At 37.2% G+C, this 15190-nt stretch overlaps 1 protein-coding gene and 1 pseudogene across 1 annotated transcript; one reads left to right on the forward strand and one right to left on the reverse strand.

Annotated features, from left to right (window-relative positions):
• Positions 1-231: 231 nt before the first annotated feature.
• LOC148572740 (uncharacterized) lies at positions 232-1118 on the reverse strand (annotated as a pseudogene).
• Positions 1119-5019: 3901 nt separating this feature from the next.
• LOC107633998 (vacuolar protein sorting-associated protein 41 homolog) lies at positions 5020-13858 on the forward strand. The gene is made up of 17 exons (XM_088506571.1): positions 5020-5549; positions 5747-6016; positions 6131-6310; positions 6488-6647; positions 8470-8591; positions 8662-8794; positions 8885-8975; positions 9576-9678; positions 9940-10043; positions 10136-10229; positions 10346-10501; positions 10895-10957; positions 11073-11138; positions 12024-12224; positions 13005-13162; positions 13267-13477; positions 13563-13858. Exons 1-17 carry the CDS (start codon positions 5268-5270, stop codon positions 13716-13718), a joined length of 2550 nt encoding a protein of 849 aa, XP_088362697.1. The 5' UTR covers positions 5020-5267; the 3' UTR covers positions 13719-13858.
• The last annotated feature ends 1332 nt before the right edge of the window (positions 13859-15190 follow it).

The following is a 15190-nucleotide window of genomic DNA, read 5'->3' on the forward strand; positions in this document are numbered from 1 at the left end:
CCCTTATTAAAAAAGGGCACCATAAATTGTTTTGTTTACGGCCTTAAAAGGCCAAAAAATTGTTCAAAACACCAAATAAATATAAAGAGTGTAAAAAGAGGGGCCCACAGGCCGGGCCCCAATAGCCAAAATCACTTTTTAAGAGGATCACCACCAGCAGAATCAGGGGGAACGCCAGGAGCAGGAGTCGAAGAGGAAGTCGGAAGAATGGTAGAGGAACTCGGAGCGTCCTTAGAGCGAGGAGGGGACTCTACGATCCTCTGCCCCCGAGTCTTTAAATCAGACTCAGACTCCACTATGGGGACAGGAGGATCCATGATGGCACCATCAATAACAATCTTATCAGGGTCCAAAGGAGAAAGGTCCAAGTCAGGAGCAATAACTCCGACCTGTTCCTTGAAAATCCTCCAGGCCTCATCAGCACCATTCGCAATAGAGTCCTCCAACTCGGTGTAGGCCTTCCGAGCATTCAGCAAGTCGTTCTTTACAGACACAAGATCAGCAAATAAACTATTGTAGCTGGCTTGCGCTGCCTTCCTCAAATCTACCTCCATGTTGCATTGGGCTTGCAACTTCTGCCCCTTCTCTCGGAGGATGTCCCTCTCCTCCTTCAGTTTGGCGACTTTCCCCTCCAACTCCCTCTCATGCTCCTGATATATGCGAAGCCTACCCTCCAGCTCCTCGACCCTCGAGGTCGTCCCTAAAGAGCTGATAGGAGTCTTCTCAAATATATCCAAGAGTTTGCCACAAACCCCCGCCGTCTTGAGACTCTCCTCAACCACAGTGGTGAGGTAGTGCCGAACAGAAACATCATCCATACTCATACGAGCATGAGGATAGATGTTCTTTCGGACGAACGCAAGAGCGTCCGCCTCACCAGAAGCGCCGGACTCCAAGGTCTTGCGCTTCTTTAGCTCTGGTTCGGGAGTAGGTCGGGCGGAAGGGGGTGGCAGAGAGGAGGCAGAGGAAAAAATCACAATAGGTTGGGAGGAAGTCCCAACATTCCGAGGAGGAGGAGAAGGAGAGACAGCCACCCTAGCACCACCAGATCTGGCGCGAGACTTCGCCTTGGCTTCCTGAACCCTCTGGAAAGACTCTTGAGCATTTTTCTTTGCCATCTCTGCAAAAACAAATTGGCAGCTAAAAATCAGACAAGTCGGTAAAAGAAATTGCAAGTCGGAAATAAATGAAAAACGCAAAAAGCTACCTAGTTGTGACTGGACAAAGGTCGGCGACCCCTGGAGAAACTTTTTAGTATCCAAATATGGGGCCCTCCCCCACACTTCTCGGAGGAACCCCACAATGGCCGCCTCCACCTCATCCAGGTCGTCCAGACCATATTTCTCGCAGGGAGAGGCCTCTAGCCAATATAAAGGAAACCGGGGAGAAGAATCATCATCCAGGAAAAAGGGGTGGTGACCCTCTACTGCTTGAACTTTGAAAAAATAGTTTTTGAAATCATGAAAGGATTCGTCAAAAAGGGTAAAAAGCCTCCGACCTTGAATGGCACGAAAGGACACCCACTGTTGCTTATTATTTAACCCACTGAAGGGCTTGGTCATATGGAAGAGATAGAAGAAAATCCTCAGAGAAGTCGGGAACTCTAAGGCCTGGCTAATAAATTGGTAAATTTTCAAAAAACCCCAAGAGTTGGGGTGAAGCTGGGTGGGGGCAACCCGGCAATGACGCAACACAGACATTTCAAACTCTGAAAAGGGGAGGAAAACGCCCAAACGAGTAACCATACTCTCATACATAAAAAAGAAATGAGGGGCCGTCTCGTCGGCCCTCCCGAAACAAACCCGGTCTTCTGGACCCGGGACTATCAACTCGTACTTCGGCTCATCTTCTTCAGAAGTACAAATTCTATAGTGAGTACGTAGGTGGGTGATAAATTCAGTATCAACTGAGGGCTCCTCCCCTAGGACCGTAACATCAACCCACTGGGAGAGAGCATCTACGGAAGCCATTTCTTTTCTTAAAAAAGGGTGACAAGAAACCTACAAAAGAAAAGGAAAATCAACACACAGTCTCTAAGGGAAGGGGTACGGAACTAAAGCCTACAAACCAAATCTACCTACAAGATAAAAGCACGCAAATAGAACGCATGTTACAGAAGGGGAAAAAGCTAACCTTTAAGTCTGAAATCAAGACTGGAGGAAGTAAAAGCCTTCGAAACGCAAGAACGCAGCACGAACAAATGCAAGGGGAATTTGAAAGATTGCAGAAACGAAACAACGAAAGAGAGGGAAAGTATTTATAAAGACGTTAGGGGCATAATGGTAAAATTGAGGCAACTCTTAATAAAGGTGCACCGTTACCAAGGCCATTAAAATCCCTACGCATACCCAACGGACACGACGCTTGATTAGACGTAACCGTCAGAACCGAAAGGTCAAAGAAAAATCACGTCGGTTCTCAATCATCACGTCGGTCCTCTCGCAAGTCGGCCAAGACCCCGAGTTGAATACTCGAACCCAACTCTTAAAAGAATTGGGCTCGAGTAGGGGCACTGTTCATACCCTGGCCCAATAAATAGGGCCTAGGATCCAAGCAAAGACGCTCCACCCAAAGGGTTGGCCCTCCATCCAGTATCAGCCTTCATCCCAGAAGTCGATACTGAATACGACCTGTTCCAAAGAAGTCGGATACGAGGGTTAGCTGGCAGATAACACTCATTCGAATGAGTAACTGCCCCTAGAAACTCTCTAACCACTTCATAGAGCCATATCTTAACCTCCCTAAGATATGGGAACGGTTATCCACCTAAAAAGGTGGCACTACTTCAGCGGTGGTTATTGGTTCACCACTATAAATACACTGACACCATTCAGGTATCACTAAGTTCCAATACTCTCTAACCTGCTCACACTCTTGCTAACTTAGGCATCGGAGTGTCTTTGCAGGTACCACCCCCCATTCTTTCACACGTACAAGTCGGACGGGGGAACACCGAGTAACAGATCCACTCGAAAGCCACCTCCTTCATACGTTTGGGCCAACCAACGCCATCCGGCCCATTAATCTCCGGTTACCCATCGTAACAGAATCTATGATTTTTTTTAATTAATTTTGTCTCAAACTAAAAAATGTAAGTTAGCTTCTATTTTATTTGGGAGATGAATTATACAGGAGACAATTTCATTTTGTTTCATAAATCGTAAAAAAATAGAATCAACGTAAAGAAGAAGAAGATAACACAACCATGTATCTTGGTTCAGTTGCATCGTGTAATGCAACCTACATCCAGTCTCCACCACAGCAGCGGTGGAATTTTCACTATCATATCAAATATTACATATACCATTTTTTTAGGATTCAACTTAATCCTATCTAAGACAAATCAAGCTTCTACCTAAACTTGACTTGATCAGGGAACTTCCTATACTCTCAACACACTAAGTGCTTACCCAACTTAGCAAAAGATACAAGCCAGACATCAAAATCAAAATAAAAATACAATCAAAGGAGACAAGAAATAAATAATGTATTTTCTCTCTAAATTTCTCTCTATGCATTTTTTCTCAATGACTTTTACTTAATACCTCATTTGAATGTCTTTTACCACTGATTAAGAACAAAGAAAGATACAACTTTAAAACAGAATACTCAATGATGAATATAATCATGAAGTAGATGATGATTTATAACTCAAACTCTATATGCTGAACTTATATTCTGAACTCTTAAACATTGTTCTTAATATTGGTAGAATGTTTCCCTTAGTATAAGTACAATGTTTTCAAGACTTTAAATTTGATTTGTAAGGTTTCACTCTTATTTCTTTTCGAATTCTCTCTCCTCTTATAGAAATGAAGATGATTTTTCTTTTTGTATGAGCTTTGTTTCCTCAGTTAGAATTTCTTCACAAGGTCAACTTCTTAAATTTTGAGCTAGCTGAAATTTTTTTTCTTTTTCTTCCATCAATATAGAAAATCAGGAATTAATATTAAGCACGAAAGTAGAAGGAAAAACAGCAGCAATTAGCTTTCTCAAAAAATTTGACAAAATTTAAATCTTTAATTTTGTGCTTTGTTTCCAAATTTCATCATCAACCATTGAATTACAATAGAATAAGATAACCACCACTTTTTTTAACTTACTCGAAATAGTAGTACAAAAGAAAGGAAAAAATAACAAGCAATTGATTTTTATATAAATAGAAATAAATTACGTTTAATCCTTTTGATTAAGCTTAACTTGCTTTTATTGATATTGATTTGATATAGCCTCCTTGATTAACTTTCTTTTCTTTTTCTTTGGCTCTTGGTAAGAGAAAACTGAACTTCTTTTTTTTCTCTAAGCATTACCCAACATGAAGTTAGCAGAAGCTTAGAGTTGCTTTTCTTTTGCTTGAACGGTAAAGGATTGGGTTATGGATTCAATTTCTTTCAACAGCCTTGGAAATATTTGGTCTTTTTAGTTAGACTTCTTAACTTCATTAATTTGGGCTGTATTATGAATTATAGGCCTGCAATACTAAACAATTTCATCAAATCTTAATTGGACTATTAACTCAAATAATACTGTGTTTATTATCACTAAAATATTATTATTTATTTACTAAACTCAACAATATATTGTCATATACCATAACTAATTAATAATTAATTTTTAGTATATATAATATTTGATAATTATATTCTTAAAATATATTTTTATAATATAAGACAGTTAACTCATATATATATATTGACCTTCAAAACTAGTTCTAAAATTTCATATATGCAAAAATTTATTAATTAGCGATAAATTTTTAAATAAAATTCGAATCATAACGGATTAATTTTTGACTTGCTGTACAAAAAGATGTCTGAGAAACTTAAAAAAAAATAGCAGCTTTAAAAATTCGTTAAGTTTGGTACTTTGGTTTTGTTAAACGATGTCGTCACAGAAAGTGCAAAACGCTAACGGCCAAGAAACACATGCTCCGCTTATGAATTAACCCACTTCCGTTAGTTACAGCCTTACAGAGTTACAGGTTTCTCGGGGTTCCCCCAATCTCATTCAACACAAAACACTCCCTCTTGCTGTTATGATTATTATTGTCGTTCACCTCATTACTCCTCTTAATTAGTACTACTAACTATATCCAAAGAACCTTCTTCCCCATCTTCAACGTGAACGACATTCCAAATTTCTAATAACGGAACGCAAACGACACTGCACAATAAAACAAAATAAAATAGAAAACAGAGAGAATAGAATTTCTCAGCTTCCAAACAGATCTCCGTTCCGTTGGTCCCGCCGGCGGTAACTATCTTCCGATGGCTCCGATTCCGTCCGAGAATGGCGTCGAAGGAGATGACGAGAGAGAAGAAGAAGAAGAAGAGGAGGAGGAGGGGGACGAAGAAGAAGACGAAGAAGCAGAAGAAGGAGAAGAGGAAGATGACGAAGAGGAGCCAAGGCTCAAGTACCAGAGAATGGGAGGAAGTATACCTGCGCTGCTATCTAGCGACGCAGCTTCTTGCATCGCCGTCGCGGAACGCATGATCGCACTCGGTACTCACGACGGCATTGTCTACATCCTCGATTTCCTCGGCAACCAGGTTCGTTCCTTGCGCATCAATTTATTTATTTATGAAATGTTCTTCTCGTGAAATTCTGAGCTATCGTCATTCAAATTGTAGCTAGCCATTTCGTTTTTTCCCCTCTCTTACGTGATCTTTCGGTAACGTTCCCAAGCTTTTTCATGAACTTCACAATGGAGTGGATTGCATTTGTGAAATTTTATATCTGATTGCAGGTGAAAGAGTTCCCTGCTCATTCTGCTGTTGTTAACGACCTTAGCTTTGATTTAGAGGGTGAGTATATTGGAAGCTGTTCCGATGATGGATCAGTTGTTATTTGCGGTCTTTTTTCCGATGAGAAAACGAAGTTCGAGTATCATCGGCCGATGAAAGCGATTGCCTTGGATCCTGATTACACAAGGAATGCCTCTAGGAGATTTGTTGCAGGTGGTTTAGCTGGGAATTTGTATTTGAATTCGAAGACATGGTTAGGCTATCGTGACCAGGTCTGCAAGATTCTTCTTAACTCTAGCATGAATTTGGATAGTGCTACTCTTTTTAGTGTGTTGAAAACTATAACCATATGTATTGTATTCTCCACAATATATATATTATAAAAGGTTTTGCACTCTGGGGAAGGTCCAATACATGCAGTGAAGTGGCGAACCAGTCTTGTTGCTTGGGCAAACAACACAGGAGTGAAGGTTTATGATACTGCCAATAACCAGCGGGTAACATTTATTGAAAGGCCAAGAGATAGCCCCAGGCCTGAGCTTTTGCTTCCTCACTTGGTTTGGCAGGTCAGTGGTAAAATATCTGAGCATAGACTTGCTATTTGTTTCTGGTGCGTCTTCTCAGAAGCATTATCTGCTTCTATAACTTGATTGAATGTTTGGTCCTTGCTTTAAAGAAATGTAATACTGCAAGATATTTCTTATGAAAATTAATTTTGCTTAATATCCTTCCATATTGTACAGAGTGACACCCTCTTGGTTATTGGCTGGGGAACTACTGTCAAAATTGCTTCAATAAGAACAAACCGCTATCAAGTAGCCAATGGGACATACAGAAATTTTCCTTTGTCTAGTATGAGCCAGGTGGACATTGTGGCATCATTTCAAACTAGCTATTTGATGAGTTTGGAAACTCTAAATTAATATTTGTGATGACTAAACATTATTAAAATAATTAATTACAAAATTATTAATTTAATCTTCATTTAACATATGTTAATTAATAATTTTGTGATGCAGGTTTTTTTTAATGGGCCGAAAATTAAATGTTGCCAGCCCAAATATCAGCCTTGTTTAATGACTCTTACATTATGGCTGAATGATTATCATAGATGTTGGGCAAGAATAAAGCTTATTACTTCAAAGCCCAAAGAATGCCTTCCTACTTGTCTTATGCGTGTTCCAATTTCATCAGGAAAGCAAATGTTAACCAAACGGGCCAGTTTTAATTTCAATGTTACAAGCCCAAGTTCTATTAGTGATAAAGGGTTCCAATCTTGATCCGAAACAAAGGAAAAATGAAAGCAAAGTGCTTCCAACGGAACCAAGCCTTTAACCATGTGATGGATTTCAAAATCTATTACATTGTTAATTAATGCATGGGGAATATGAGAGAGAAAAATTCAGCTGAGTTGATTGATGGCTATTATGACAAACACGCCACTCTAAGCTAGGGAAGTAAAAGCAAGCTATTCTCAATTAATTTGTTTAACCACTTTGTATTGCTTTTCTTCAGATTCTTTTTCTCTCATCTCTTTCTTGTTTCTTTCTTCAGTCTTTGTCCAGTAAACCATGGACGCTGTGCTCATCAACAAAGAAAAGGAAGAAGCTGCATGCATCAAGACCATCAAGCTAATAATGGCAAGAAAACATACTAAAATAAAAATGAGCTGTGGCTAAGATACTCACTAAATATGGTCAGATTTGGTAAGGTTATCTTGAGCTCTTAATGCTCAAAATGGAAGGCAAAGATTCGGCCAGCATGGAGGAGATTCTTGAAGCATGGCTTGTCTTTGATTCTGTTTAACCACCACAGGGAGTAGCTAGAGTGGCGAAGTGATGGTTAAGGCAGAGATTGAAGCAGATGAAGTCATTATCATCATGAAGCATCAAGGGCCAGAAATCCATCTTGGAGAGCAAGCCAAGGATGGAGAGCTCGGATTGATGAAGGATGATGATCAAGAAAGGACGGGAGGTAATTGCATGTTGGGTTTTGCATGGTTATCTCTTCTCTCTCTATGTGGCCGAACCGGTTTTGTTTGTTTAAGGAGGAAGAAGCTGGTTCGGTTTTGGCTTCAATAAGTGGAGGCTCCCCTCTTCTATAATAAGGGTGGACAGCCATTGTTTGAAGCAAGGAGAAAATTTGAGAGTGCAAGGCACAGTGTTCTCAGAGCTACCTGAGCTAACAGTTTTCTCTTCTCCTTCAATGTATTCTGTTTTGTATTTTTCTGTTTAATTTTGTCATGTCTTGAGTCTCATGAAAAAAAGCAAACAGTGAGGTTTGTAATGAAAAAGTCATAGAGCGGAAAAAGGCAGAGAGTGCAAAATTAAAAGAAAAAAGCCATAGATGTCTTAGAGTTCCTTTGTTCATCTATGTTGTGTTTCATGATTCTGTGGGAATCCCCTTGTTAGTTGGGTTAGTACTTTACAGTTTGTAATCAGGTTGATTATAGTGAAATTCCATCATTGTTGTGATGGAGACTGGATGTAGGCTGCACTGCACTTAGCAGCTGAACTAGGATATATCTGGGTGTAATCTTTCTTCTCTCCTACTCCATTTCTATTTCTACTGCACAGGAACAAAAACTAAAATGTCTCGTGCCAAGTGACGAGCAAAAACAAAAAGTCTCGTGTCCAGAGACGAGCTAAAACAGAAAAGTCTCTCTGAGTTCAGCAAGTGTAATCAAGCAAAAAAGGGAGCTAAGATTCAAGCCCCCTTCTCTTAGTCACTGAAACCATCAATTTCATCTCAAGAATTGCCCCCTTTGATGATGCTCTGGTTGTTCTGGCGTATGTTCCTGGAGAAGATGGAGAAAAGGACTTTAGTAGCACTGCTCCTTCTCGGCAGGTATTCACGGTTTCTTACATATGATATGATGAAATGAAGCTATATCATAAATTGGTTTGTTCTTAAACAGGGCAATGCTCAAAGACCAGAGGTTCGAATAGTAACATGGAACAATGATGAACTTTCAACAGATGCTCTACCAGTACACGGCTTTGAGCATTACAAGCCAAAGGACTATTCTCTTGCTCATGCTCCCTTCTCAGGTGAACATTATCCAGTGTTCTTATATTATGTGTATGAAATTCTCCTGCTGCTCCTGCACGGCAATAGTTACCTTTTTCATTCAAATGTAGGTAGCAGTAATGCTGGTGGTCAGTGGGCTGCAGGTGATGAACCACTTTATTATATTGTGTCCCCAAAGGATGTAGTTATTGCAAAGCCAAGGTCAATGTCAACTTCTTGATCTTATCGTTTGGTGATTGATGCATTTGCTTATAACCAATAAATAAATAAAAGGGAGAAACAAAGGATGCTGTGTTTTTTTAATATATCCTACCGTACTTTAAAAGCTTTATTCTTATGGGATTGGCAAACAAATAAAGCAAACAGTCTTTCTTGCCAGCTGACCACTTTGCATGGAAGAATATTACAAGGGTTTGGTTCAAGTGATCAGCATTGTTCAGTTTATTCGTGATTATATATATATGCTCATTAAAATATCATAGTATGATAATCTATAGAGCTGTTATTTGTTATTTATTTTAGTTAAATAGATTACATGCCTCAATGTAACTTCTGAGAAAGGGCGTTGCACTATCATATGCCAGATTCTTTAACTTTGTTATATTCACTACATTAGTAAATCAATCTAAACACCATTGTTCACTAGGAAGATTAAACGTACAAATGAAGGTTGTTTGTCTTTTAGAGTTTTTTTTATGTAAAATCTCTGAAGTGTTTTGCTATCTTATAAGTTGGGAGTATAAATTGGAAATAAAAAAATTAAGATGATGATGAGAGAAATAAATGCATTTTAATTATTAGGGATACTGAAGATCATATTACTTGGCTTCTTCAACATGGGTGGCATGAAAAAGCTTTGGCTGTAGTTGAATCAAGTCATGGGAGAAGTGAACTTCTTGATGAGGTAAGTTATAAGCTTATCTCATAATAGTGGAATAAGGTTATCCATGCATTTTTGTTAAACCACACATGTCAAAGATTAAAAGAAAAGAAAGATCACTAAAAGAAGTCTTATGGCTTTATGCTTTTATATTGATCGTTTTTTGTAACATTCTAATAGTCAATGTTTACTCCACTCACTCTAACAATCATTGCTTTCACTTGATATGTCTCCTTCTAAATTAACATTTTTCCATTTGATCATAGCTGAGTTTTATATTTGTAGGTGGGATCTAGATACCTTGATCATTTGATAGTGGAAAGAAAATATTCTGAAGCAGCTTCATTGTGTCCCAAGTTGCTTCGAGGGTCAGCCTCAGCTTGGGAAAGGTAACTGAACCACATACTGGTAACTGTTAATCAGGCTTGTAGTTCTTGTTTGATGATTGAGTATTTGAGTGTCAATGGACTGCTTTCAACAGATGGGTTTTCCACTTTGCTCACCTTCGTCAACTCCCTGTTTTGGTTCCTTACATGCCTACAGAAAATCCTAGACTGCGTGATTCTGCCTATGAGGTTGGTTAAAGCCTAAACCAAAGTAGTCACTGTTACAACTTACAAGTAATGTCTTTATGTAAGCTGCATTCTGCAATCAACTAACTTTGACATTTTTTCTGCTTATTGTTGTACAGGTTGCTCTAAATGCATTGGCTACAAATCCTTCCTTTCATAAGGATCTCTTGTCCACTATTAAGTCCTGGCCACCTGTAATTTATTCTGCACTATCTGTTATTTCAGCTATTGAACCTCAGCTTAAAACTTCATCCATGACTGAACCACTCAAGGAGGTCAGCGTTTCTCATTTTATCTTTTTAAAGAAAAAGAAATTTTAGTTTAAGGGAATGCACAAGAGAGAATACGACAAACACAGAATCACGGATAGATATGAAAAGAAATAGCTAACAAATAAACCATGTAACAATGCATGTCAATCCCTTTGAATATCAACCAGTAGAAGACCAATAAATAAACCATATGCTGAGCACCAAAGGAATACCAACTAAATAATCGCATCCCAAACAAAACCAATATTAAAAAAGAAATCATTAAAAACCCTGGAATTCCTTTCTGCCCTAATACACCAAAGCCCTACAGGAATTGGGGACTGGGATGTCTTACTAGTTATATTTATGTTTTCAATAGTCATTTGCTTATAATGATGTATTTGTTTTCTATGCCAGGCATTAGCAGAATTGTATGTAATTAATGGGCAACATGAGAAAGCTGTTGCTTTGTATGCTGATGTAGGTGGTCGTATATCTTTTCTGTGTGTTCAGGAAGCAAGTGCATTGATTGAAAGTGATTAAAGTACATTTATACTGATTTAGTTCCTACACCCTTCTTTGATGAAATTTTCAGCTTATGAAGCCAGAAGTATTTGACTTCATTGATAAACATAAACTGCATGGTGCAATTCGTGAGAAGGTATGCTTGCAATTTGCAGAAGTGATATTTATCTATCTTTAATCTTTACAGTGTCACTTGATGTGAGCAATATACTCTACATTTCTCCTTTGGTATTTCATGATTAAGCATTAATGAACCTATAGAATCTTTCTACAAGTTTTGTTACAGTATTAGGATCTGGTTATTGATGTTGTCACATCTCTTATATTTATTAAATGTATAAAAAAAATGGATGAATAGCAGAGTCCATTCCAATTATCCAAAATTTGTTTATTAATATTTTGAATGGTCTCATATTTATCTGAAGGAGAAAACTTTGTGGTATTTCCTTCCTCTTGTTTAAGGGGAATTGATGTTTTGTTTGTACTTGTATTCACTTTTGTTAGAAAAACTAGAGTTTTTGGGAATGGCAATAGAAAATGACACAAAGAATGGGCATAAATGTTACTGATGAGCAAGTATCTAATGAATATGTTTATGCCTTGTAATTCATAAGATGGTCCTAGATCTTTGTTTATTTATATTATGATTACAAAATGTTACTTGTATCCTTTATATTGGGATTTGGGAGCTTATTGCAATTAGTTGCTTAAATCAAAGGTTATTTTACACTTTAGTATACATATACAATATGCTTATCATTCCCTGAGCTATTTTTAGCTTTCGGTTTGTAAACAAAAGATTAACTTTATATGCTGATCCCCATAACCATAGAACTTAAGTTGACCCTATAATTTTACTTATTCTAATACTAAATTATGAAATGACACATATAACCATTACTTTGTGTGCTTAATGAGCAACTAACTGATAACCAAATCAATGTCATTAACAACATATTGTATCCTTAAAACTTGTCTATATAGCTATTGGTGTCTCATTATACATGCTGTACCTGTTCAGGTTTTCCAACTAATGATGATTGATTGCAAGCGTGCTGTTCCTCTGTTAATCCAAGCTAAAAACTTAATAAGCTCTCCTGAAGTTGTGAAGCAACTTCAAAATGCTGATAATGAGTCTGACTCAAGATACTTCTTGCATTTATATCTCCATTCATTATTTGAAGTTAATCCACATGCTGGGAGGGACTTTCATGATATGCAGGTAGGCTCTGTTTCTATATAGACCTTTGCAAGCTTACTTTATGGATTCTTAAACGTAAATCAATGCAAAATTTGTGTTTTGGATTTGTAAAATCCACGTGTTTGCTTTCACTGCTGCAACCTAAGGTAGTTGCTGCTTTGTAAGTCTGTACTTTTCATCCTGGACAAAAGAATTTCTTCATCTTTTTAATGACTTCTACATGACTCATATCCCGTTTTATTAACACCAACCTGTGAAGGTCAAAGCTTCTATTCATAGAGTCCCAGTTTGTTCTCTGGATGTTTGAAAAGGTAGAAGTCATCATATCCTGGGTTGTGGGTGCTTGCTCGTTTGCTGAAGTTTTTCTCTAGAAAACAAACATATTCTTTCAATTGTAAAATTTAAGTAAATAATATTATTAGCAAGGAGAACAACAACCTGTATCGAATATATTAAACTTCAACAACGAAAACAAATATGAAAGACTGAAATGCCGTAACTAAAGAATTTGCTTTTTCCTGTGCCATTATATCCTTTCTAATTCATCCAACCAAAATTCCCGTACACCTGGTGATTCACATGCAAGTATGCAACAATAAATGTTCAAAATGCATAATTTAACTTAACAGTTTTCTAGAGATGTAGTTTTCCCACCTGATGTTGCCGAGCTCTGGTTTGGATTCAAATTGAGGATCCTTAGTATATGGTCCCTTTATCCTATCATTTTATTTTATGTTGCCATTTGATATATTCTATGTTCTGTTGATCAACTGGTCTATTTATATTGTAATCATGTGCCAGGATTCCTTGACAGCCCTGAAGGAAAAACTTCAAAGAACTGTATACCGCCTGACCTTGGTGAAAGGTTGGAACACTGAAGATATTGATGCTTATTACGAGCTCATTAGTATCGGAGAACCTGACTTTGTTGAAATCAAGGGAGTTACATATTGTGGCTCGTATGCTTCTTCCTTCTCTTTTGTGCACCCTCTTTGCTCAAGATATTTTCTCGTGTATCAAAAGCACCATTCAGTGACAATTATCTCTTGATTTTCTTTTGCAGCTCTGCCACATCAAAATTGACGATGGAAAATGTGCCTTGGCATGCCTATGTGAAAGCTTTTTCGGAGGCCCTTGCTCTGAAAAGCCAAGGGGAGTATGAAGTTGCTTGTGAACATGCTCATTCATGTTGTGTTCTCTTAGCAAAGATTAAGAAGTTCAAGATTGATGGCAAGTGGTATACATGGATAGACTATGATAAATTTCATGACCTGGTAGGTGTCTGTTTTCCTGGCTTTCCTGCTATGCTGAACCGACTTTGAGTTGTTATTTTATTTATGAAACTTCATTTAAAATCAGGTGGCGTCTGGAAGAACTTTTGACAGCACAGATTACATGACTGCTACACCTTCGTGGGCTGTCTATGGAGCAGAGGAAGGTGGTTTCGATCCTGAACAATCAAGATATAGGAAAGAGAGACGACATCATAAATCAAGTCGCAATCAATCAGGTTAGAAAATTCAGGGAGCCCGTATACATAGGTTAAGCAACCTTGGCAGTGTATTTAGCCTTAATACCTTAAATGTCACAATATAGAGTCCTGCACTAGTGATGTTTTTGAAATTGAGATTGGAATGATATGTTGAGCTTTCCCATTTTTGCCCCTTCTGATTTTCTCCACTCACTCATTTTCTTAGATTCCAAATTCATAGGTGATGTTTTTAGTTTTGATATATTACTATTATCACACATTAGTGGTAACCTATATCACTTGCAGTTAATGACTGTATTTATGTCTTGTATCCAAATTTTACCACTTTATTATATTATTTGAAACCACATTGGTATAGAATGCTTTTTCAATTGTTTGCAAGTGTCATGTTAGAAGTCAGATTTACCTTTTTCTCGCTAAAACATGCTTTCACACTGTACCATCTTTTCTGGGAATTTTCCTTAGTAGCCCTATCAATGATTTAATTAATCTGCCATCTTAAACTTTAGCTCAAGACAAGTGTTAGGACCACTTTAGATTTGTCTGATTTGTGTGCTAACGTACATAAATCAAGGTTATTTTTGTAATTAGCTACGAATATAAATTATTTTGTATTTTTTTTAGTACGCATGACAATAACTACCCTCCCCAATTTAGGGCAGTAAATTCACGAGCACAAGCTCTCTTCCCATGTTTGAGTTATTTGAATTTTTGAATTGTTTATAAGACTAATTTGTAATCTCCATGTTTGCTTTTCACTTCAATTCTTATGGGGGTAATTGGGAAATGATTTATCTTTCTAACTACTAAGTAAGAATTGGTTGTTTTATAAGATTCAAAAACATTGTTGCCATTTATTTCTTCCTATAGTGTTTTGGAAAAGGATTTTATTTCCATATTACATCAGTAAAAAAAAACTATTTTTCACATAAATGGTCATTAAAAAACAAATTTAAATCCTCTAAAGCGAGGAAGTTGATAAAGTAGTAAAGTTAGGGGTTAATCACCATTGATTTTGTAACTTCATGAAATGTGTATCCTACTATCTTAATTTAAGAGGGATTAACTCTTCATTTTACCACTTTACTATTTTTTTTACTTTGGAGGATCTTGATCCTTGAAAAACAGATAAAATTAGATGATTGTGATTTGTGAAAAATATTTCATACTATTAGACAATCAAAATTAAATTCTTAGAAAACTGTGTAAAATGATTCAATTGGTAATCATCCTGCTTTTAATTTTCACAGGATTGAGATTTTTTCTTTTTTCGACTGAAACACTCAAAATCTAAGAAGCATGTCTTTGTAAATGGTGGTCTATACTTTAACTCATTTATTAGTCATTCTCAATATAACGAGAGTGATAGAACAAGAAAAACAATATAGAAATAGACTTGGACAGAATAAACCCTTGATGGAGGAAAAATTTTAGTGCAATATTTATGGCCCTCGATGTACAAATTGCACGGTGGGCCATTTCTATCTAAAATTTA

The sequence above is a fragment of the Arachis ipaensis genome, chromosome B3 (genome assembly GCF_059453495.1).
Source record: "Arachis ipaensis isolate K30076 ecotype BB chromosome B3, ASM5945349v1, whole genome shotgun sequence".
Classification (NCBI taxonomy): domain Eukaryota; kingdom Viridiplantae; phylum Streptophyta; class Magnoliopsida; order Fabales; family Fabaceae; genus Arachis; species Arachis ipaensis.

What these genes read in the sequence shown, in the direction of transcription:
- LOC107633998 (XM_088506571.1), top strand. Translation starts at nt 5,268, where the DNA reads ATGGCTCCGATTCCGTCCGAGAATGGCGTCGAAGGAGATGACGAGAGA. An exon ending in GCACTGCTCCTTCTCGGCAG is followed by an intron (nt 8,592 to 8,661) that starts GTATTCACGGTT and finishes GTTCTTAAACAG; the next exon opens with GGCAATGCTCAAAGACCAGA. An exon ending in GTAGTTATTGCAAAGCCAAG is followed by an intron (nt 8,976 to 9,575) that starts GTCAATGTCAAC and finishes TTTAATTATTAG; the next exon opens with GGATACTGAAGATCATATTA.